General features: G+C 39.3%; 1 protein-coding gene and 1 long non-coding RNA gene across 2 annotated transcripts in view; one reads left to right on the top strand and one right to left on the bottom strand.

The window, feature by feature from the left end:
- LOC101745263 (protein Skeletor, isoforms B/C) overlaps nucleotides 1-26412 on the bottom strand; it is a 68042-nt gene that overhangs the window by 33143 nt on the left and 8487 nt on the right. The window contains exons 2-3 of the mRNA XM_038020605.2: nucleotides 23205-23645; nucleotides 232-463 (exon numbers count right to left, since the gene is read on the bottom strand). Coding sequence (XP_037876533.1) covers nucleotides 232-463; nucleotides 23205-23271 — 299 coding nt within the window. The 5' untranslated portion in view covers nucleotides 23272-23645. The remainder of the gene's footprint in view (nucleotides 1-231; nucleotides 464-23204; nucleotides 23646-26412) is intronic.
- LOC134201469 (uncharacterized) overlaps nucleotides 1-26412 on the top strand; it is a 67841-nt gene that overhangs the window by 25676 nt on the left and 15753 nt on the right. The window contains exons 2-3 of the long non-coding RNA XR_009976788.1: nucleotides 19634-19769; nucleotides 23443-23511. This is a non-coding gene — a long non-coding RNA (uncharacterized LOC134201469). The remainder of the gene's footprint in view (nucleotides 1-19633; nucleotides 19770-23442; nucleotides 23512-26412) is intronic.

The following is a 26412-nucleotide window of genomic DNA, read 5'->3' on the forward strand; positions in this document are numbered from 1 at the left end:
GATAGGGCTGTGAACTATACGAAAAGGACAAAAAGTAAAAATCTCAAAAAGTGAACATAGCAGATTTTGGTTTGACTGTTGGCCCGGAGGCCTTTCCAGTTTCACTAGGACAGGTGGGCGAACAAGGCCTTAAAATGTCTGAAAAACTGAATTCAGTGCTTTAATAAGAGCACCCGTTCTTGGCTTCGAGACAAATTGGCACTTAGATAAGGTTCCTTAAAAAGTACTTACCTTGACGAGTAATCTTCTGGGTATGGCACTAAAGTTCCTTCAGGAGACGGCTGCGGTGAATCTCCCACCCAGAAATATGCGTCAGGGCCCGTCCCATCATACGCGAACCCCTTGATGAAGACTGTGCTCTCGTCTACTGCGTACACTGTGCCTCTAATCCCGTGGGCGTATTGCGTTAGATGACCTATAAGCCTTCCGTAGTACGGTTCTGGTCTTCGGCTAGTCACTACACCTGGAACAATAAATATTGTTTGTTGTCATCATTTTAGAATAATTGTGATAGTACAAGAGAATGGTGATAAAACTAAATATGCCCAGAACACAACAGTGCTACACATAGGCCTCTCTCAGTCGATACGACTGAGCCTAGTCTTTGGCTCTCCTTATCCCTATCCTATCCATTTCGGACATAAAAGTAAAAGACAAATGAGCTAAATGTTACTTAGGCCCGGAAATATCGTGTAATGAATAAAGTTACGATTTTACAATCCATTACTGGATTTCAAATCGCAAATTCACTTACACACAATGTAGTAACAGATCCAATCTCAGTTTCACATAATATTTATCTGATGCAAGCAGACAAACTATTAGCTAACGTTTTTACGTGGGAGCTATTTTTCCTAAAACGTCGTCTCATCTACGCAGCGCGTGCTGTTCATGGGACCAGTGGGCAATATTCACATTTTGAAATGGCCTTATAAAAGAAAACGAGCTTTTGGTTCAGCGGATGCAAAGGAGGATGAGGATGAGGACCTAGTAATCTTGAAATAATATAATAATTGATATTAATCATTACGGGCAAATCCCTTCGGCCATTTGTCCACGATTCCCCATTCCTTTTTTATGTATGATGCCCTGGTGTTTGTTTTCCTACCTAAACTGATGGCCTTGAGAGGCCATTCCAGCGTAGCCTTAATAAGTAGGTGAGGTCACGGGGCTCAAACCTGACGACTGCTAACACTAACCCTACCAAGAGCAATGCCTCGCAGAATCTACCACTGAATCGGAAACGCGACCCATTGAGAAGATCCGGTGAGAAACTTAGTGGGCTGTGTCTGTGGGTTAATTTACTCGCCGAGCCCTTCGTCGCAAGCGACGGTTTCGACTAAAAGGATGACCTGGGATGCCCTGGAAACTGAGACTGATATATATACCTGCATAAACAAACCCGACTATCACACTCATATTTGCACAAAGCTCGGACCGGCATGGCAATGAGGGGCGCTAGTCACCGAGTGAGTAAAATTTAAAAGATATGAGTATATTATTGTTCTCTGACTTTACTGAAGATATATATAGTTTTTCCGGCTATGAATCAAGCGTTAGGGGTGTACTACTCCGGACTCTTCGACTAGTGCCTACATTCAATAGAACTTTTAGGTGATACACTCCTACCTAATTAACATAATTTATTCTTCCTGTAATTTATATATTGGTACCACCGTCCTATCTAGTTTGAAAGAGGGGAACATTCATGATACCCAGACTCCAAGTTGTGGTTGAACGGCCAAGTACTCAACAAAAGGTAGATCAACACGAATTAAAAATTAAGGCCCAAACCACAATCAACATATGATTACACTAAATGTTTTAATTGTGTGGCTGCATAGATCGAGTCTTCAATCACCATTAAGGTACTTCAGTACTGTGACAGATCTTGAGGGAAAATACTTGCTAATGATTACGAATGAATGAATACGACACTTTCTTCCGTATGACCGTGTATTTATCACATTTACAATATTAAATTAAGCAAAACTAGAAAGCTACAACCGATTAGTTTCACATATATTTGACAAGTCTTTTTTTTTGGAGTTTATGGCCTGGTATCTAGGCCTTGCCTTTAGGCCTTTAGGTAACTTTAGGCCAGACAAGTCTTTTTTTCTTAAGACCGTGTTGTCAGACTAAGGTCTCAAAAGCTACGTTCCGTGACTACTACCTTCTAAAGACTAGTTTATGATTTCATTGTGTGTAAGACGTAATATTGTTAATTGGGGCTAGTGATTTGCCTCAAATTGTATACGGTATGCACCAGATAATTATGTTTTATTTTGCGATATAATTCGTAAGGTGTCCCCAAACTTGTATAATTAGACCCCCCCCCGCTTAGTGCCAGTACGCCGTATGATCGTTATCGTTTCGTCCGGTCTGTATTTATCAAATGTTCTTAACGGGACCCATTTACGGATATTTCGACTGACACCCTAGTTACGGAGGGTTATAAGCGAAGGGCACGTAGGGTTGCTGATGTTAAAATTGTTGTTTTTAGTGACTAATGCGTGTAATTTGAAGAGGCCAAGGTTTTAGTTTGAGGTTTTCAGTAGTGACTAATGCTTGTAATCCGAACAAGCCAAGGTTTCAGTTTGAGCATTTTGTCTTCAGTATGGTTTTTATTCAAGTTACACACACGGTGTGGACCTAGAAGTGCTTTAGGTGTGGACCTAGAAATCAAACCCGCAAAAATTATAATTTGTTAATATATTGGTGGTAGGATATCTTGTGAATTTGCACAGATAGGGACCACCAACCCGTCTGTCTCAGCCGTGAAGCAGTAATGCGTATCGATTTGAAGGGCGGGGCAGTCGTACTATGAAACTGACATTTAAGCCTCAAGCCTCAAGGCGGGTGGCGGCTTTTATTGTTAATGTCTATGTGCTCCAGTTCGCACCTAACATCATGTGGGACTTGCGCTCATCCGCCAACCTAAGCAGTTAAAAAATCAGTTACCGCTTAAAATCAGATGGGTCAAAAGTTCGTTTGACCATCTTAATTAAAAAAAATAAACAATAATATAGAAGGCAATGAAACTGATGTTTAAATTTATAAGATTAACCTCCAAATGTACTCAGAAGAAACGTTTTTCATTAAAAATTAATCCTTCAGTCGACTGAGCCAACCCTAGAGTCTTCTGTTTCCCCGCCACGGAGGCAGAGGGCGCCCCTTGAATACGCACTCTTAATACAGTTTTGTCTCGGTATTTCGATAGTCATTTATTCCTAAATTTCTCGCTTTTTCCGTTATTTCATTCGCTTACGACATGATTGCATTGATGCTTGTAAGAATGTCGAAAAATTCTTTGTAGTATATTTTAGGTTTTAGGTAGATTTGCAAGCTGAAACTTAAAGATGCTTTGCAGCAAATACTAGTAGTAGCTTAGTGTTCCGTCACAGCCCGCCTACAAATTACTTATGCAGGTCAAGATCCTCGTAAAGATTGGTCTTTTTAAACAAGTAAAATAATAATCTGCATTGGAAATAAGAAAATATCATTTTCTTAGTACATAGTAAGTACCCTTAGAATCTATATATTAATACGTGAAGCAAAAACTTTGTATCCCTTTTTACGAAAATTGCGCGGACGTAGGAGTATGCAATATTCCACACTTATAGAGAATATAGAGAAGAAGTGCACAATGCTAATATTTTTTTAAAATAATGCATAAAAGATACATTAAATCAATAAAGAAAACATTACACACACTACATAGCATGTATTTGACGCACACACGCATGCATACTATTTATTGTCAAACTTTTGTTCTTGACGTCTGTTGTCAAATTGAGAATAGATTAAATATTGTTTGTCTTTGTTAATATTTTTTATAGTGTAGTCTTGGCGAAATTTGTGATTTTAGAAGTTTAAAATACAATCATAATAGTGTATAAACTTACAATTCCAAATAATTATAGTCGAATTTCGACTACTGTGGGACCTCTAGTTACTATAAAAATGTCATTTTTAAAGAGATTCAAACATTGAATCATTGAATATTGGAAATATTATGTCGCAAGTGTTAGGAGTAGCGTGAAACGTGTTCAGGAGTGCTCAAACTCGACAGCCTGACAGTAATGTGATGTTGTTACAAGATTGCGTTCACACTCTAGTCTGCCGTGCCTCGTCCACACATACTACAGAGCAATAAAAAAAGCATTTAATACATTCATCTGATTTTATTATCTATTTTATTAACGCTTTGAAAAACAAAACAGGAACTAGGAAGTACGTTTCATAGCTAAAGAAAACAGGAAGAACCTAATTATTCTGTTTTGAAAATACAAACACGTTTTACCTTAAATGTTTTTATATTCTTTACTGGTGGTAGGACCTTTTGTGAGTCCGCACGGGTAGGTACCACCACCCCGCTTATTTCTGCCGTGAAGCAGTAATGCGTTTCGGTTTGAAGGGCGGGGCAGTTGTTGTAACTATACTGAGACTTAAGAACTTATATATCAGGGTGGGTGGCGCATTTACATTGTAGATGTCTATGGGCTCTGGTAACCACATAACACCAGGTGGGCTGTGAGCTCGTCCACCCATCTAAGCAATAAATAAAAATAAAAAAAATGGGCCGCTCTTTTGTACACCAGGTGGAATTATGTAATTGATCTGACGGACAGGACGATCGGTGTCCATAGACACAGCCCACTGAGTTTCTCGCCGGATCTTCTCAGTGGGTCGCGATTCCGATCCCGTAGTAAATTCAGTGTGCTAGTGTTAGCAATTCTCTCAGGTTGAGTCCGTGAGCTTACCCACCAGTCCGCGCGAAGTTGGAATAGGCCCTTGGGCTACAAAATTAGGTAGGTAAAAAAAGGGTATATTGTTGGCATCATGTGTCAACGCCAGATTTACCGCAAGCTCGTCTACCCGTGCACAGCCGCTTATGAAAGCTACAATGCTGTCAAGCATCAATCAGGTCGATAGCAGTAAAAAGAAAATAGTCCAAGATCAAACAAGATATTTTTAGATTTGTCTACCCGACGTGCATACTTCAAATACCTTGAAAGACGAAACCAATCGCCGCTGGAGTCCCCCATGCCGTTTCAAATCGAGAGAACGTTTCAATCAACAATATTAAAATGAGGGGACATTGTGAGTGCCATCCAAACATATTAGAAACTAGGACGTCTCCTCGTTGAGCTTACAAAGATTGAGAGTAATATCAGCTTTTAATATTACAGGATATAGATATGCGAACCACGGCCGTATCATCCGCCCGTGGTAGATAGTTTCCTATTTCCTCCATCTAATTAAAAACTTGAGAAGTGTGTACTGAGTGCGAGTTATTTAACGTTCTCGATAGCGTAAAAGTTAACTCAAATTTGTGTGCAGTTAGAACAGCGCCCCTAGCTGAAAACGTAGGCAAACGTTTCAACTCTATACAAATTATAAAAATGTTAAAAAACTCGCACTAAGTAAAGCACTAAGTAATGCGTTTCGGTTTGAAGGGTGGGGCAGCCGTTGTAACTATGAGCCGTTAGAGCTTAATCTCAAGGTGGGTGGCGCATTTACGTTGTAGATGTCTATGGGCTCCAATAACCATTTAACACCAGGTGGGCTGTGAGCTCGTCCACCCATCTAAGCAATAAAAAAAAAAAAGCACTCAGGTATATTATGATCATTTGATTATGTTGTATAATAAATTATACAAAAGCGTTTGAGAAATGTTGAATATGTTAAGTATATCACGATGGACTGTTCCAGATCGTAGGTGAGGGATAATTGTTATTAAAACCTGACAGACACAATCCACTGAAATTCTCGTCGGATCTTCTCAGTGGGTCGCGATTCTTATCCGATAGTAGATTCAACGAAGCCTTGCTCTTGCTAGGGTAGATGTTAGCAATGAGCTAAGTTTGCTCACCTACCGGTCAGTGAGTAGCTGCAATATAACATTTCCAAATGCGCTATTCAGGTTTCTCTGGTTTCTATGTACCGATTTTATGTGAACGTAAGACTTCTTCTTCATATATTCCCCTGAGCTTATCTGATCTTGTATACATTGAAGCATTATTATTTTTTTTATTCTTGTCGTTAATGTACTGTCGATTGCACCTATAGGTAATTGAAGTGACATTTGCCATGAACTTTTGTCAATTTATCAATGTTTTGTATTGATGATCACTTTGTTGGTGCAAATTAATCAATAAATAAATAAATAAATTCACACGAAGCAGATTCCGTGAAGACTACCATTAGGCTATCAACAAATGATAGGAGAAAAAAAATAACAAAAAAGTGTTGAAAATGAGTTTGTCTGCAGTGCGTCGCAGCTCAGCCATTGTCGGACGCAGTAACCTTTCCGCGTCCCTGACGAGTCACGACCAATGAGTCAAGTGTTCTGGTTATAACGATATAGTCAACGGCACAAATGACGGTTATTTGACCGGTTATTTAAAAAAATGTCGTTAATTTTAACGAAATTTTTTTTATTGCCCTTGTAGGCAGACGAGCACACAGCCCACCTGATGGTGAGTGGTTACCGTCACCCATGGACTTCAGCAATGCCAGGGGCAGAGCCAAGCCGCTGCCTACCGCTTAATACCCGCCACATGCCTCGTTTGAAGAAGGACATGTCATAGCGCTCGGGAAACACCGTGGAGGGGCGCTCATTCCATAGCCGGATGGTACGTGGCAAAAAAGACCTCTGAAAACGCAGTGGTTCCAGGTAGTATGGATGAACTCTACTCCGGTGGTGGGCGGTGCGACGGTAAAAACGAGATGACGACGACTTGCTTATATTCTAGCCGGCACTAGACATACAGCACGCGAAACTAATATTGTACCTTCTTAATAGCAGCAATTCCCTTAAGTAAAAAGACCGAACCGTATTATTCGTGAACAAAATTGGCTGTTTATAAAATGTCTCTTCAAACTTAGAAACAGGAAAATAAACAGCAGCTTAAAGTAAATCTTTTAATCTTCAGGGAAACACTCACTTTGTAACAATGTTGGAGTTTTACAAAGAAGGTATTGTGCTCAGTGCTAAGCTCGGAATATTACGAAATAATTGATGATTTTTAAGATTTGACTTGTGGGTCACCTGATGAAAACTCTACTGCCCGTGAACAGGACATTGTTATTGCCAGCCGCACTACTATCTACCGCAATTTATTGAAGAAAAGAATTTTAGAATACTCAGGAAATACCGTATAATAAGTACCTTAGCTGTTAGTTATTACGCAAACAAGAATGAAACCTTGACCTAATAATATTAGTAATTGATCGGTAGATTAGGTAATAAATATTTATCGACAAACAGGCGAAGGAAAATCCGTATTTCCTGATTCCGTTTGAAATTCAACATTTTATTTTGTTTTACACTTCCTCGAATTGGACGAATATTTGCAAAAAGGAACCAATACCAAGAAGCATTAATATCATTTATTGAATTTTCACTACGATACAATTTTTTTATTAGAACGATTTTATAAAAGCACTGATTATTTATAGAAATATTGTTCAAAATTGGTTCCAAAGGTTCTTGAAATCGTGGGTATCTTATTTGTTTAATGTCAATAATTACAATAAGACAATTAAAATCCTTGAAGACATCCCGGCCCTTCCATTTTCTAAATAATCATTAATTTTGTAATGACTATTTCTAAGGAAAAAATATGGTGTAAAAAGCTTTCCACGTGGATTGTTCTTCAGTTTTTTTTCCTACCTATATGCTGATAGCTTTGAGAGGCTATATCAGTTTCGCCATAACGTGTAGGTGAGCTCACGGGGCTCAAACCGAAGTGTTGCTAACACTGGCCCTAGCAAAAGCAGTGCTTCGCAGAATATACCTACTACCAGATCGGAAACGCGACCCACCGAGAAGATCCGGCGAGTAAGGATCCGCGCACAAGCGGCACCTATGCAAGAATTCCATACAGAAGGAGTTTGAGCTATCGACCGCCATTACAGCTGTTTTGTTTGAGTGCTTACATTTCACTAATCAGAAGGATCCAGGTATTAAAGGTGACGTGAGGTTTGTTTGTTGGTTGCTTACATTGGCAATGACATGGTCGGTAAGTATGTGATTTGGGCATGCTATTCAAAATATCAGAATCGTAGCAGTACCGATCTGCGTGGGCTTATAAAAATGACAAATATTGTAAACATTTTTTGAATTATTTTTATTACCCATTTCATAATATACTATAGTTATCTATTTTATGTACGACAGTGAATATAAAAAATGATTTTCGTAACGGCATCAAAGGTGGTTGTAAAATGACGTGTCAATAATGATTTAAAAGACGGGTCCTGAGATGAATTTGAATTTAATTATCGAGAATCGTGACATCATTATTTACTGGTGGTAGGACCTCTTGTGAGTCCGCGCGGGTGTGTACCACTACCCTGCCTATTTCTGCCGTGAAGCAGTAATGCGTTTCGGTTTGAAGGGTGGGGCAGCAGTTGTAACTATACTTGAGACCTTAGAACTTATAGGTATATATTAAGGGGGGTGGTGCATTTGTGTGATGTCTATGGGCTCCAGTAACCACTTAACACCAGGTGGGCTGTGAGCTCGTCCACTCATCTAAGCAATAAAAAAAAACATGAATAGTTCATTTATTTGTATCCTTTTTCTTTTACTTGACGATTATCCACATTATTTGATTTCAAGGTTTCTGTATGTTTACGCTGCTCGCACGAAAAAGTGTCACGTTCCAACTGAGCGTGCAAACGAGAGCCCGGAACATTTTTATTTATTTATTGCTTAGACAAGTGGACGAGCTCACAGCCCACCTGGTGCTAAGTGGTTACTGGAACCCATAGACATCTACAACGTAAATGCGCCACCCACCTTGAGATATACGTTCTAAGGTCTCAAGTATAGTTACAACGGCTGCCCCACCCTTCAGACCGAAACGCATTACTGCTTCACGGCAGAAATAAGCAGGGTGGTGGCACCTACCCGTGCGGCGACTCACAAGAGGTCCTATCACCAGTAAAAAACAAGCGATAGAGAGGAACGATCGGTCCAAGTGTTGGCATGTGACACATTAATTTCTCTTCTCGCGTGACGTCAGAACCAGCAGTTCGAATATTTCTACTTCTACTACTGACGTTATCACGTGCTACTATCGTCCGTAAATCGACTTTACAGACAACCATTTTTTTTTAATACATACCTTATCCATAAAAAATAAAATCGGTTCAACATCGTTAATGCTATTTCGCTGCAATAATTTAGTCGCGAGTGCGTCGTACGTTACCGCCTCAATGCGCCCAGCAAATTCAAGTACAGCAGGATTATCCGACAAGCAATATGCAGTTTATTATAAGGACTAAGCCATTTGAAATATGGAAAATGTGTTTTAAAACGTTTCAGATAAGGTCGTTTCTCGTTTATATATAAAGCTGTTAATCACAAACTCAAAGACAGAGAGTATTTGATTTAGCTTAGACTCGTATTCAATATTTAGTTACTACATGTAATATAAGTTTTTATTGTAAACTAACTGACCCGGCAGACTTTGTAGTGCCTTAATCGATAAATAAAAGACCTAAACTTTAATTAATTCCGCGGATTTTTATATTTATCTACCTTTTAAACCTTCTCTGCACTTCCAAAAATAATTCAAGATCAAAATTAGCCAAATCGAGTTTTAGCGAGACTAACGAACAGCAATTCATTTATATATATATAGATTATATTGTAAATTATATTATTATATTTAGTACTAGCGACCCGCCCTCGCTTCGCTTCGGATACATTACATTTTATGATTGATAGATGAGTCCCGCGATTTTACCCGCGGTTATTGTCGTACCGCGAGTGACGTCGCGGGGCGAAGCTAGTCTAAGAAAATTAGCCTAAGTTACTCCTTATATCATCAGCTACCTATCAGTGAAAGTTTTGTCAAAGTCGGTTCATCCGTTTCAGAGATTAGCCGGGACAAGACAGACAGACAAAAATTGTAAAAAATGTTATTTTGATGTACCATGTATATATTTCAATATTAAAATACTTAGTTATAGCCCTTTTATGAGGTTATTATAATACTCTTATGATAGATAATCGAGATGTCGTTTTCTTTAAAAACTATGAAAAGAATACCTTTCCTATGGTGAACAAAAAAATCTTCACGGAATCTGCTTCGTGTGAATTTAACACCGCTTCATTGTATACAAGATCAGATAAGCTCAGGGGTATATAATATATGAAGAAGAAATCTTACGTTCACATAAAATTGGTACATGGAAACCAGAGCAACCTGAATAGCGCGCTTTTTTGTTTTTTTGTTTTTTTTTCCTACCTAAGCTGGTAGCCTAGAGAGGCTATTCCAGCGGAACCTTAACTAGTAGGTGAGCTCACGGGGCTCAAACCTGACGACGATGCTAACACGAACCCTAGCAAGAGCCGTGCTTCGCAGAATCTACCACCGGATCGGAAACGCGACCCACTGAGAAGATCCGGCGCGAAACTCAGTGGGCTGTGTCTGAGAGTTAATTTACTCGTCGAGCCCTTCGTCGCAAGCGACGGGTTCACGAGCTCACAGGCCACCTGTGTTAAGTGGTCACCGGAGCTCATAGACATCTACAAGGTAAATGCCGCCACCTATCTTGAGACATGAGTTCTAAGGTCTCAGTTTTTACAGTACAGTTCATAATTCATATAAATTCAGATGATAATTCCCGTGCGTTTGGATTATAAGAAATACTGGAAAAATGCGTTGCGTGTATCTATTAACAGTTTCCCCACAAGATCACAATAATTATTTTATGAAAGCTTACTTCACACTAAATTGTTTTTTTGATTTTGACGTAAAATAATACGAATAGCCCCCGAAAAAACAGGTTACAACAGCGATACCGCTAATATATAAAACAAGTGTAATATTTGTCGTTACGATACTAAATTACAATGCACCCATTCATAATTTGTGCACACATACGCCATTATTATATAAATTTGATAAATCGATTTAAAAAAATACTATTACGGAAAAACAGGTAATAAAATTTTCACCTGCTTACAATATTTAAATCTTTATTTGAATTTTTGAAAACAAAGTTACCGGGTTTGTCAATTTGCAAGAATCCCTCTGCTCTGTCTCATGACATCAAAAGCTTGTGAACAGCTTCGATTGTTTGTGAAGGCTTTGCGTTTTCTTATCGATCTTTACTATAAATAAGAAATTACAGAGAAGTTGAGAGCTATATAATTCTTAATAAACAACCTTGTAACTCATGGTTTCTGTGAATCAGTAAAATACGCTATTACTGCGATTTTTCTACGAACTCTACAAAAGCAATATTTTGCTATTGAAAATTATTTTAAAAAGTTCCAAATTACTCGTGAAAGCATTGGCATAATGGCTTATATTTGAGTCGTCTATTATCAAAGGTGGCAATCTGTGCATTTGGACAAAAAAATGTTATTGATATGTCAATACAGATTGATTTGAATATAATCGTCTCCTTCAAGAATACGGTTCAAAACCTGCATTAAATAAAGTTTAATACTTAACCTGTTATTTATGTAAGATGTCGTTCAGAAGAGTTTTGTGACTGCCAATGGAATACAAAGTCAATAATTCGTTTTTCTGATTTACCAATAATTGTCCAAAAGTCACATTGCCGGCTTTGATAATAGTCGACTCATTTAACATATTAATTGTTCAAGACTGGCAAACAAAATTAAGTTGTATTAACAGTGTGCTTGGTGCGAGTTTTTTAATGTTCTCGATAGCGTAAAAGTAAACTCAAATTTGTATGCAGTTGGAACAGCGCCCCTAGCGGCAAAAGTAGCCAAACATTCCAACTCCATAATTTATTAAATTTGAGTTAACTTTTACGCTATCGAGAACTTTAAAAAACTTACAATAAGCACTCTGAGACCCGGGGCCTACAGACATCACGACTTCGAGGATTTAGAACTGGCGATACCACATATCAAACGATGCGAATATGATTGTATATAAATTCCGCAGACAAGTTACAATTCATCTAAGCAAACACTTACTTAACACGTGTTCATGAATGTCTTCCACGGTGAAGGTAATAACATCCTGTAATGAAAATCAAACCCACAAATAAATAGGCCGATACGGATAGGCACCAACATCCACATTATTTCTGCCGAGAAGCAGTCATTCGGTCGAAAATACGCGCGTATGGTTGTGGTATTAACCGTGGGATCCTTTCGTTTCGGGTCAGTGAGCCGAGGTCCGTCTCGGACAGGAATCGAACGTTGGGAGAGAGTGATCGATGGGGTTTAGTCGACAGACGTCTTGGAGTCCGACATAACCCGGCCTGATCCCTATGGGGCGGCTATCCGTAAACTCGAATCCCCAACGTAAAAAAAAAACTTCGACATCATTTTTTTGTATTACCGTTATAGGCAGACGAGCATGGTAAGTGGTCACCGTAGCTCTTGGACATCAGCAAAACCAGGGTCAGAGCCAAGCCGCTGCCTACCATTAAGTGCCCTCCGCAAGCTTCGCTTGAAGAAAGTTTTCTCAAAGGCTGGCGGCACTCACGTTGTGAAACTTCAAACCGTCACGTTTGTATTGTTTTATTATTATCGTTGAAAACCATTCTTGGAGTTACATAACAGTCATCGGTGACATGGCCTCAGCACTTAGTCCATTTTTTTCCCTACCTATTCTAGTAACTTCGAGGGGACTAGATTCGCCGAGCGTGTAGGTAAGCTCACGGGTTCTAACCCGTTGACGTTGCTACCACTGGCCCTAGCAAGAGCAGTGCTTCGCAGAATATACCACCGGATCGGAAACGCGACCCACTGAGAAGATCCGGCGAGAAACTCAGTGGGCTGTGTCTGTGTGTTAGTTCGCTTGTCGACGAGGATGGTAACCGGTGCTTGAAGACCCTAAAAGCACCAATAGTGGATCGACATGATCCGAAATGACGTGTTCTCAATCATAGAAACCAGTTGGATGCAGGCCATTTCAATTTGATCAATGGACGTCGATGGAGAGGCCGATGCCCAGGAGTGATGACACACATTACGTCCAAGGAAAAAAGAAGAATTATGTCATGGAGAGTTTAAGCCGGACTTTAACGGTAGGCAGCGGCTTGGCTCTGCCCCTGGCATTGCTGAAGTCCATGGGCGACGGTAACCACTCACCATCAGGTGGACCGTATGCTCGTCTGCCTACAAAGGGCAATAAAAAAAAAAAGAACTGTCTAAGCCCTCAAGCCAGAGGCCCGACATACCATATATCTAATTGTATTTAATGGAATGCTACAGAAATTAATCATTAGCTCCATTACAAACTTTTCCATTAAACCTACCATTATATCACATACAATGGACTCTAATTTCAGTTTTCTGTAAATACCAGGTAACTTTAACATTGTTATTTAGAATTCATTTATTGCAAATATTTTTAATTATACAGTACGTTTTTAAACTTGACATTTTACAAAAAAAAACACTATACAAAAACCAGATAACCGCTTCGATATAGGGCGCCGTTGTCAATGACTTTAAGAGTAAGGAGCCTCCTCAAGTTATCTACATGTCAATCTTGCTGGAAAGGGAAAGTATCTTAAGATATTTGTCGAGGTTTTTGGCTATGAAACCGTGCACCGACACAACTATGGGAACAATAATAGTTAAATCAACATGTCACATGGTAGTCTCATATTTTATCTCATTGTAAGCAGAAATACAGTTAAGTAATGGCCATTAAGAGTGGAAGAGTGTTTTAAAACTGAGACAGCTGTTATAACAATGTCCACCCTTCAAATCTGACCTCGTGACTACTTCGCAGTTGATAAACCTAGGATGGGCTTACTCGTGCCCGCTCACAATATATTCATGAAGTTTGTCAATTGTTTCTGTGAACTGTTTAACACAAGCGAGACCGTCATCTTCTTCTTATTCTATTCTACCTTATCCCACTAGATGGGGTCGGCACAGCAAATTTTTCTATTTCATTGTTTTCTATCAGTCGTCTTCTCAACATTCATTCCTCGATCTCTCTCATATCGTCATTCACATACTCCATCCATGTCTTCTTCGGTTGACCTCTTCTCCCTCTACCTTGCACTACCATTTCATACATCTCCTAGTCCAGTGGCGGATTTGCAGTCTCAGCCGCCCTAGGCCCCAAGCCATTAGCCGCCCCCTTTCTCAGCATCCACCATATAGACTACATAATGAAAATACTTTATTGCCAACTTTTATCTAAATATTTTGGAAATTTAGGAAAAAAAAAATGTTTTATGCGGTATAGATTGCACCATGCAGTGCAGTCCGCCCGCCATACGTTATAATAAGTTTTTTGACACGATTGGGGCCGCCCCTAGATCTGGCCGCCCTAGGCCTGGGCCTACCTGGCCTTATGCAGAGTTTACATTACGAAATTAGTGTCATGCATGTTGAACTCAGTTGCACGAAAGTAGTTTCGATATATGCGAAAGTAATTTCGTTAAAAAATTAGTGTTGCGAAATCCACAGTATCGCAGTAACCATGGCGCCGCCAGCATCAAAGCTATATTTTGCTATATTCAATGTAGCTAAAGAAATGCTTATATATATGCTTCTTTTACATATTGCATCTCCATGGCTTCCATAATTATTTTGTAGGCCGCATCTCGGGCATCCCTATTTTTATATTGTAGGTGTTTCGGGTCCCAGAGACACTCTTGTCGCTGATATTCATTAATGAATTGTATTTTTTTTTTGTACTCCATCGTTGGTTTGACATTTTCAAGGCTTGAAGCGCGTCCGAACTAACAATACACACGTCCGCACAGCGCAGGCCCTTTCGCGACATTAGTTTCACGTCGCGTCTACACTATGAAATTAGTTGCATGACACTAATTTCACCAAAAAATCGCGCAGGGCACGAAACTAAATTGCATGCATGAAATTAATGCATGCATTACGAAAGTATTAAATTACACGTGAAACTGTTGGTAAAACTAATGTCACGAAATTAATTTCATGCCACTAATTTCGTAATGTAACCTTTAGAGTAAATCGGCCACTGTCCTAGTCACATACATCTCTCAACGCATCACATGTCCATACCACGCTAACCGTAATATTCCAACTAAAGAAGGCTTATTAAAAAATCTAGTGTGGCAGGACGTATGATACAATATTATTGAAGTAATGCTTCTACTGTCGGCATCGAGGTAGGCGTGTGCCGAGAGATAGGACGGCGGCTGTCAATGTGTCATTCACTCCTGCCGGTTAGACTTGTGAGACGCCTAAGCTGAGCGAGGCCACGCCAGACCTAAGTACGAGTATATATAGGCAGGACAAAAAAGTTAAGAACAAACGTCTCGTCTGCTCGTCAAATGTTTTATTTCGTAGGTTGTTTTTTGTTTGCTGTAGCAATTAACGACACACGCGAGAGCCACACATAGTTCAATTCAAATTTAATATCGTGTATTTCAATATAAATGTTATTGAAGGTGCTCGTTTCATTTTGTTTTTTTTTATTGCTTAGATGTGTGGACGAACTCACGGCCCACCTGGTCTTAACTGGTTACTGGAACGCATAGACATCTACAACGTGAATGCGCCACCCACCTTGAGATATAAGTTCTAAGGTCTCAGTATAGTTACAACGTCTGTCCCACCCTTCAAACCGAAACACATTACTGCTTCACGGCAGACATAGGCAGGGTGGTGGTACCTACCCGCGCGGACTCACAAGACGTCCTACTATCGGTAATTACGCAAATTATAATTTGCGGGTTTGATTTTTATTACACGATGTTATTCTTTCATCCTGGAAGTCAATCGTGAAAATTTGTTAATTACGTAAATACGTATTTTTTTCTAATGAAATCATTAGAAAAATTGGTACCCGGGGGCGGGATTCGAACACCGGTGCATCGCTTGATACGAATGTACCGGACGTCTTATCCTCTAGGCCACGACGACTACAAAATATCATACAATAAAGTCAAAATAAAATCTATTACCGGGTCCAAGACGAGCCATAGCCCTAAGAAGAACTGGCGAAATAACCATAGCGGGCATGCGTATTTTTTGTATTTAATTTGATTTCATTATTTTATAGCTGAAATGATAAAAATCTCAATAAGGACAGAAATTGTATAATCGCAATGAAACAGTATATGAAAGAGGATCAGAGCGGATCACTCCATTTGGTAAATAGCCATAACTATATAATATGTACGTATTATAATATCGCCTTGTCGCACAAACCTTCGCTGATAGTTTCCACATGAGTACAGATAAGTAATAGCACGTTTGGTATGATCGCGTTTAATATATCACCTCTAAAAAAAAAATGTTTTTTCTTAATTCGAGTTGTTGGTAATGCAAGCCTGTCCTTGTTCATCTTACGCAAATCACAGTCTCTCGGGAATGTGTTTGTGTGTGTTTTTTATTGCCTTTGTAGGCAGACGAGCACACCACCCACCTGATGGTGAGTAGTTACCGTCGCCCATGTACGTCAGCAATGCCAGAGGCAGAGCCAAGCCGCTGCCTACCGACCAGGGACACTATACTTAGCATTTGGGTTTCTTAGGTTACTGGAATCCATATAACACAACCATATAATCACAACAGCTTCGCTGTTTCCCACCTTGAGACAGTACACTGAAGATAAAATTGCTAAAGTATTTGTATGTTAATTAAAACATAATAAAAACAACTTTAGCGGTTAAATTTCGCGTTTTTTATTGTGATTTTTTTTATTATCATTAACGTTTCGCAGACTTCACAATTTTCATGATCACGGACTACATATTATCTTATTTCGGAATGACAAAAAATTACATTGTTGGGCATTAGATTGATGATGCAAAACTGCATTGCTGTATGCTGAGTTTCGATTTAAACCCACTTTTTGTGGTCCGTCTCTAGTAGTTATTTCCATTTAAGGTACACAAAAAGCGATGGACCAACATTTGAATAGCGACTGTCCGCCGGATCTACGGTAGGTATTCAAGGTTCTTAGATATCCTCTCACGACCGCGCGTGTGTCGTAATTCACAACTTGTTTACCATCAAAGTACAACTAGCCACGCCTATAGTACGCTCTGGCCTAGTGAAACACATCTGTGTTTTTTATTATTGCTATTTTGCACTGGATTTTTTTCCTACCTATGCTGATAGCCTTGAGAAGCTACTTAAGCTTCACCGTAACGTGTAGCTGAGCTTACGGGGCTCAAACCAGAATTCTTGCTAACACTGGCCCTAACAAGAGCAGTGCTTCGCAGAATCTACAACCGGATCGGAAACGCGACCCACTGAAAAGATCCGGCAAGAAACTCAGTGGGCTGTGTCTGTGGGTTAATTTATTCGTCGAACCCTTCGTCGCAAGCGACGGGTTCTGCGAGGGCGGTGACCGATCCTTGAGGTAACTAAAAGCACCGTTAATAAATCAGCAGGATCCATAATAACGTGTTTAGGGCAACACTGGATAGGTACTACTACTAATTGCAGTAGTGAATTGTAATTAATAAGTAGCACAGCGACTATCGCAGAAATAGGGAGGACGGCGAAACCTACCCGTTTCGGCATTGTTACAGAAATTTAATATTCTAGGTCGATGTATTCTTGTTATACTCTTAACACACACAAAAAACCTAGCTTGTGGCGGTTAACTCTGTAGTGTTTCTAATGAATAAAAATAAATCTTGATTTCCATATAAATGAACGTCTTTTATACCGAAATAGCTTCGGAAGCGGGTCTTCTTAATCCCTTAAAACCAAATGAACTAGCATACTTAATAAACTCAATAGCATTGCTAAATCACATACAAGTTATTAGCTAAAAGGCGAGAGGTATTTTCGGCAGACGTGATAGTCAAAAGTTACTGTCGTTCATCCATATAGACAACGCAGGGAAGAGAGCCAAGCCGTTGTATATGAATGCCAGTTTGTAATGATTGATATAGGGAAGATTTTCCACCGAGCGGGTGATATTTTACGGCAAACCGACAGTTCGAACGATGTTGGGCTTGATGCATCTTGGTGCGAAAACGTCGTCAACATAGTTCAGGTTTTATCAAATATCTTCTATTTTATGACAATCACCGCGAAACAGCTAAGGGATTTTTCGAAGTTTGGTCGGAGAAGAATGTATACGCTCAGGAAAGATCATGGACTGTAAATAGCGAAAATTATGCATGCAGCAGTTCCAGGTACTAAGAACGAACTCTCCTCGAAGGGTAGGTGGTGCGATGGTTAAAATAACTGCGAGCAAATTTTTCTACACTGGACTTGCGCTTCAGGTGCAGTCTGGAGAATTTTTCAATTGAAAATTGAAATTGCAATTTTGCATTTTAATGAATTTTGCTGTCCAAATGATAGAAATGTACATGTTTGTAAACCTTCCAGTCCAGTAAAAATGGACGTGAATTCTGAGTCAAAAACTTTTTGCGGTGCTTTTGAAGCTCACGTTAGGTACGTTGGCTTGGAAACAGGACAAATTTGATTGTGGATTCAACGAGCAACCATTTCTAATGAAATACGTACTTAACAAATGTTCACGATTGACTTCCACGGTAAAGGAATAACATCGTGTAATAAAAATCAAACCCGCAAATTATAATTTGCGTAATTACCGGTGGTAGGACGTCTTGTGAGACCGCACGGTATCACCACCCTGCCTATTTCTGCCGTGAAGCAGTAATGCGTTTCGATTTCAAGAGTGGGGCAGCCGTTATAACTATACTGAGACTTTAGAAGTTATATCTCAAGGTGGGTGACGCATTTACATTGTAGATGTCTATGGACTTTGAGACACTAATTCTCAAGTTTGAGTGCTGTTTGTTTTAGAAATTGTTTGTGTTGTTATTAAAGGCAAAGTGTTAAAGACGGCACTTCTTATTCAAAGTTGACTCTCAAATCTTACAAATTGACCTATGTATCTGCCGAACGTAGCTCATGAAGGTATGAAATTATTTCGAACTAAGACGAAAACTGCCCGTAGATCATAGCATACAATAGGAGATTACGATCAGCCACATTATTTAAATATGACATCATTCGTTGTGACCGTTGGTAGTGGCAGATTTTGTTTAGTGATTTAATATTCAAACCAAATATTTCACAATAAAGTGATTGCTTGGTCGGTATGATTTAATCCATTACCAATCAATAAGTTTGTTTTCAATAGCACTTATGCTTAGTTAAAACATTTTCAAGAGAGAAACGATGTAAATTTGTTGTGTTTTAGAAGAATACGACCAAACGCGGATTCACAAAGTTCACATTAGTGACGCGGAATATGGTTAAGGGGCCATCCATAAAGTACGTCACACGAATTTTAGGACTTTTGAATCCCTCCCCCCCTCCTTGTCACAGGTTGTCACATTTTTATAACCCCCCCTCCTGATGTGACGTCACACATTTTTTAAATTTATGTATGTATTTAAAAATAATCGAGAGAAAACAGCTATTTTCAGCGAGAATGCTAAATTATTAATAAATATAGATCAAGTTTGTAAATTTTTAAAATTTTTAATTCACATACAAACTTTGCGTTTTAGTATTTTAAATTTTAACATGTGACGTCACAAAAGTATTGACCCCCCCATGCCCCTTGTCACACGATGTCACACTTCGGTGATACCCTCCCTCCCCATTAACGTGTGACGTACTTTATGGATGGCCCCTAAAGGATCTAATGTAAACGCGCTATCAGATTTTCATATTTTTAAGGTAACATTCTACTGCACTCGAGCAGGGAGAGATGGCGCGACATCGTGAGACGCATCAAGTCTGCCCCTTCCAACACTACATGACGATCACGACCACTCTGTCACGAGTGACACGACTGAGAAGAAGAAGAAGAAAGGTAACATTGATATACAAACAATTCACGTATTATATAATAAACGAAGAGGTATTGACGAATGACTTCCATGACGACATCACATCAATAACAATGTGTTCTAAAAATCAAACCCGTAAAATTTATGAATTAGTGTAATTACTGGACTAGAGAGAGAGATGCTTCAACCGACACGGCTAGGTATTGCTGTTTTACCCATTTCTGCGAATCAGTGACGTGTTTCGGATTGAAGGATGCGGAGGCTATTTTTTTTATTATTTTTTTTTATTAGCTTCAGACTTATATATGTTAGTATGTAACAGAATCTTTGAACATGATTTTGACCCCCTTCAAAACGTCGGATTAACTCGAAATTTGGTATACTTATTAAGGACCGATGACAATTCAATATGAAAAAAAAACTGAAAAAATTGAAATTCATATAAAAAATGAAAAATAAACAATAGTTTAAAAAAACTAACAAAATACGCTTTAACGTGGGGTGCATGGTATCAGTAGTTATAAATATTTTATGAACAGATATGAATAGAAGGGTTATTTTGATAATATCCTGAAAATCCCCCGCTTTTTACAATAAAAATTTTTTTCTTGCACTACTTTTAATTCAAATTTATTACAATTTATTTCTATTTTTTAGTTGGATTTTCTATAAAAGCGTATTTTGTTATTTTTTTAAAACTATTATTTATTTTTCGTTACTGACTGAATAAGCTCAAAGCCCTACTAGTGTAGTTACTGGAACTTATAGACATCAGAACGTGAATGTCACCACGCATCTTAAGGCGTAGTTCCATCTGTATAACAACAGCATTTGTTGTTCAAGATCAGAAGGAGTATAATCTCGGGCGAGAAAAAGGGCAGACGGACTCACAATAGGTGTTATGTAGGTATCTGAACCCACAAATATGAATGACGTCACTCACCCTCAGACATTACGTCAAACTCGTCATCGTTACGTCATAGGAATTACGGCTATCCTGCGTGTGTATGATAGGGGTGCATAATTACTTTGTGGCAGAAATAGGCACAATGATTATATAAATCTTATTCAAAATAAGAAACAAGGGGAGGAAATAAGTAGAAAAATATGTTGAGTGTCTAACTACATCGGACTGAGGCTGGATGGTGCTGGGGTCATATCGTCTGATTAATAATTGGGCAGATTATTAATATGTAAGGTGGTAGCTGCTAATTGCCTTACGATCAGGTCACTACTTGCAGTCATCGTGGCTAAAGACGTCCGGTGCATTCGTGTTGAAGCGATGCACCGGTGTTCGAATCCCGCAGGTGGGGACCAATTTTTCTAATGAAATATAATACGTACTCAACAAATGTTCACGATTGACTTGAAATCAAACCCGCAAAATTATAATTTGCGTAATTACTGGTGGTAGGACCACTTGTGAGTCCGCACGGGCAGGTACCACCACCCTGCCTATTTCTGCCGTGAAGCAGTAATGCGTTTCAGTTTGAAGGGTAGAGCAGCCGTTGTAACTATACTGAGACTTTAGAACTTGTATCTCACGGTGGGTGGCGCGTCTACGTTGTAGATGTCTATGGGCTCCAGTAACCACTTGACACCAGATGGGCTGTGAGCTCGTCCACCCATTTAAGCAATAAAAAAAAAAGAAAAAAAACTATTACGAACAACGTAACCAATTTAAAAATATAACAGTCCCGAGCTTGTGAATATACTTAATTACCGCCACTCGACTTCTTTATAAGGCGATGAAGCCATGGGTTCCGTTTCGAAGGGCGAAACAGCCGATGAATTGAAAATTGAGAATTGCATCTCAAAACAGGCTGCGTTCACATTAGAATGTTTATGGGAGTCGGTAATCACTTAACACCAGATCTCGTAAACTTAGACTGCAGAGCAATAAAAAAACGTATTATTATTGTACGGAACCCTGATATCCATCATGTTACGATATCAAATACCTATTCCCGTTAAGCTAGTGTAAGTAATGAGGTGTAAGTAATGTAAGTAATAAGACTAAGTAATGAAGTCGCCGTGGTCTAAAGGATAAGACGTCCGGTGCATTCGTGTTGAGCGATGCACCAGTGTTCGAATCTCAGGCGGGTACCAATTTTTTTAATGAAATACGTACTTAACAAATGTTCACGATTGATTTCCACGGTGAAGGAATAACACCGTGTAATAAAAATCAAACCCGCAAAATTATAATTTGCGTAATGACTGGTGGTAGGACCTCTTGTGAGTCCGCACGTGTAGGTACCACCGCCCTGCCTATTTCTGTCGTGAAGTAGTAATGCGTTTCGGCTTGAAGGGTGGAGCAGCCGCTGTAACTATACTGAGACCTTAAAACTTATATGTGTGATTTGAATCTAGCATGACCCCTCGAGCTTACTAGAATAGATATGAAAAAAAAAGTTAAGCTACAAAGATCAATCAATGTTATTGATGAACCTCGCCGAGTACTTTACAAATCTAGGTCACAGACGAGGTTGTCTAGTATCCCAAGCCGCTCTGATACTAAGCAGTGTAATGTTGATTGCTCTTTAGAAAGTTAGATGGGACTAGCTCATGGCCTTGTTCGTGTTAAGTGTAACACCGGTTCCCAAAAACATAACGCACATTGAGATATGATGGCATTTGTGGAAAAAATATATTTGTAAAACAATGGGAAGACCTTCAATATAGGTTACAACTGGTGGTGGGACCTCTTGGGAGTCCGCATGGGTAGGTACCACCACTACCACCACCCCGCCTATTTCCGCCGTGAAGCAGTAATGCGTTTCGGTTCGAAGGGTGGGGTAGCCGTTGTAACTATACTGAGACCTTAGAACTTATATCTCAAGGTGGGTGGCGCATTTATGCTGTAGATATCTATGGGCTCCAGTAACCACTTAGCACCAGGTGGGCTGTGAGCTCGTCTATCCATCTAAGCAATAAAAAAAGCGTGTCTTTGATTATACATATTATTGAAGACTTCTTCTAGCTAATTAACGCGATCAGAATTGTCTTCGTGTGACGGATAGATGTACTGCAGAGCGGTTCTTGGTACCAATCTTTTCATAGTTTGTTAGCAATCACTAGATGAGTAGGAAAGTCAAAAAAAGTAAAAAAATATTTAACAATCATTCTTAAATCGAGTTCAATGTAATAAAATGTTCTAAAATTACAGAGCGAGAGAATTGTACATTGTCTAATAAGTAGACATTTTTTTTGTGGCTTGTTAAGATTTCGAGAAAAGACTAATCGCTTACTTCTGTTATTCCATAGAAAGCTACTAAGAATGAATACAATACCGTTAAACATATTATTATAATTACACCAGAGAACATAATTTATGAGCGTTACAAGCGCACTGCTATCTTTGAGGGCGATCATTTTAAATATTCCCATCACAAGCCGCATTACCATTCCGGGTACTTTCTTAAACATAACAAGAATTGAGAAAAAATTCGACTTACCGACAGCCAGGAGCAGGATCACGCAGAGAGGCGCGAGGCCGCGCAGGGGCGGCAACTTGGGCGCCATTGGCCGAACCCCGAGGGCGGTTTTATCCTTCTATAACACAATATACCGACTGCACTACTACACTGTCGATGTTTTACTTTTCGGAATCCTCACCACCTGACAGCTGTCAAACTTCCCGCGCAAATCACTTTCGGCATAGATTATAATATGCAACTTATGTTTTTTTTTTAGTCGTCGGCGTACGCGCGCTCTGGTCGCGGCTTGCAAGTTGACTAACACGAATACTTTCACATAATTTCCGTGAGTCGTTTTTACGTCATATTTGTTGAACTTTCGCTTCGTTTGATTTTACCACTGGTTTTTTTTTGTCGCTTACATAACTAATTATTGTCGTTGTTTACACGTTGGCCTGGGGTTTTATTGTCGCTATTGATCTGTCAATAAAATTTGATCAAAATCACTGTTTTTTGCCAAAGATTGGCTACTACAAATGGCCATACTATTTTTTAAATAGTTCAAAAGCTAAAATGAATGAAATGAGCTATGAATTTTTTTTTATGTCTTTTTTATTTGTAGTACTTTTTTTTTAATACAGCCATTTGTAAAATTCAAGAATAAACAAACTGGTGCGTCCGCGTTATTATAAAATATAATTAAATGTATCGTAACTTTATTATGTGTTTAATATTTAGTAAAAAAATGGCAAAGTAACAATTCCGATCAACGTCTCTTGCCGTCGTATATTTTTATCGTAACCCATCGTCCTCAAGAAGGAGTAACATCAGACAGGCGACACAACATAAACTGTAAAACGTGCCAAGCTACAACGTGGATATGTCTACATTTCTTGCCGATCTCATCTAGTGGGCCCCTTAATGGGCAAGAAGAAGAAGAAACTACTCTCACTATTATCCCATTTTAAAGAAATCTTTTTCATCTTAATCAAAACATATCAGTCTAATTCTCTAGCTTCATCATCATAGTCGGTTACTCTTGGCAAAGCAGCCGTGGTCATCTCGAATCCTTGTTTATTGACAGGTGACAGCTGATTTCCATAGTCCGCGAACTGAGGCTTTGTGCACTGACTCCAAAAAAAAAGCCACAGTTGAGAGTATTATCCGCAGAACACTGATCGACCTAATCTTTTTTAAATTGACTATTACACATATTTTGTTCTTTACTTTTAAAAGTGCATTTTGTATTTTTGTTTAAAAAATACGTAATAAATAATAATATGAAACTCTTTGTTTCCAGCATCTCATTCCCACACTTTATTGTCTGTAAGGCAATCATTGACCTTCAATTTCTAAATTTTATTATTATGAAGAAGAAGAAATCTAAGTGGTTAAAGTATATTTGTTGCTTAAATGTGTGGACGAGCTTACTACCCACCTAGCACCAGATAGATATCTACAACATAAATGCCACCACCTACCTGAGACCTGAGTTCTAAGGTCTCAGTTTTACAGTACAACGGCTGTCCCACCCTTCAAACCAAAACGCATTACTGTTTCACGGCAGAAATAGGCAGGGTGGTGGTACTTACCACTGCGTCACCATCAGTCGTCCTACCACCAGTAGATGTTGCAACTATTCCGCCTGGCTTAAAATCGTATGGCAAGTAATAAAGTTCTCAAGACAATACGAGTATTAAACCGGACAGTTTGAGGTATCGGCACCCTGTCTACTCCTGACACAAAGCAATTGTATGTTTCGATCTGAAGGGCAAAGTAATCGGAGCCTTTAAAGGTAGGCAGCGGCTAGGCTCTGCCCCTGGCATTGCTGTCGTCCATGAGCGACGGTGACCACTTACCATCAGGTGGGCCGTATGCTCGTCTGCCTACAAAGACAATAAAAAAAAGCCGCCGGAACAGAGTTCATCCTCAGTGTGTATTCAGAGATCTTTTCTGCCACGCATCATCCAGCTTTGGAATGAAGATTCTACCATAGTTTTTCCGAGCGTTATGACATAGGTATTCTTCTTCAAACAATGATGCTTAATTCTTAGCATTTTAATGTACATAAGCAATGGTGCCTAATTAACATCAGTATGCTCATCTACTCGCAAAACCAATAAAAATAGGCGGTTGCACTACACTGCAGACACTATCGAGAAACAAAAACTTCAAGAAGTATATAGACAACTAATGCTACATAGTTAAAGAACAAAGCCATTGCAAAAAGCATTCGTGGAATTACATGCCTTAGGCTAATGTTCTGAAGCAACTGTAGCTTAATAATAAGTAAGAAGACTGACGTAGTCGTCGTCTTGTGATTAGGTCGCGGTCTGATCATGTGGCAAGTACTAATACACGACGAAATACCATCGCGTAATCCAATCAAGCCCTTGGAAACTTACAGCTTGCGTAATCACTGGATGTAGATTGGCGGGAGTCGTCACGTGGATAGCAACAAACGAACCAGTCTCTAAAACCTTAGACATAGTGAATATCGATGCTGGATCTGGCGATTTTTGTAGGGAAAAATCTTTTATATCCGTTCATCTAATGATCCAACATTCGCTCAACGAATATAAAGAATAGGTAGTGAACTTGGTGCGATACCATACATTCAGCTCTACTGACATAATCGCATCGTCAATGTGAGCTTGTACTCTGTATCATATCACTACTATTAATTCTGATAGAAAAAAAAAACTTAAACACATTACCTAGAAATCATCTCGTCATTATAAAGAACCTCAACTGTCGATGTTGGCTTTACAATTACCCAGTTGTACTGCTCAATCAATATTCACTCTACACGTCACCCGAATAAAGATTACTCAACATATCTGTAGCGGTACTTAGGTACCTTCTAATATACAATGCCCACAATGCCCAGACTTAGGTGAAATCAGTGTAGTATGTAGGTTTTTTATTTAATGTTTTTTTGCTTTGATGATGTGTAATATGTGTTACCGAAACATATAAATATCAGAGCGTGTATGCCGTCATGATGCCTGTGCCCTCCACTGTTTCGAGGTAGAAATAAACAGGATGTTTTTTTTTTTAGATTGAAGGATTACTGGTGGCCCGGAGGCCCTTCAAGCTTCACGAGGGTAGGTGGGCTCGCACGAACTCAGCCAGAAGGGGTGAGATTTGTTAACAGCTACCCGAGCGTCTCCGAAAGAGACCTAATAACTCAAGAGCAGCTGCTTCGCGAATGAATCTACTACTGGATCGGAATCGCGACCCGCTG

The sequence above is a fragment of the Bombyx mori genome, chromosome 26 (assembly GCF_030269925.1).
Source record: "Bombyx mori chromosome 26, ASM3026992v2".
NCBI classification, from domain to species: Eukaryota; Metazoa; Arthropoda; class Insecta; order Lepidoptera; family Bombycidae; genus Bombyx; species Bombyx mori.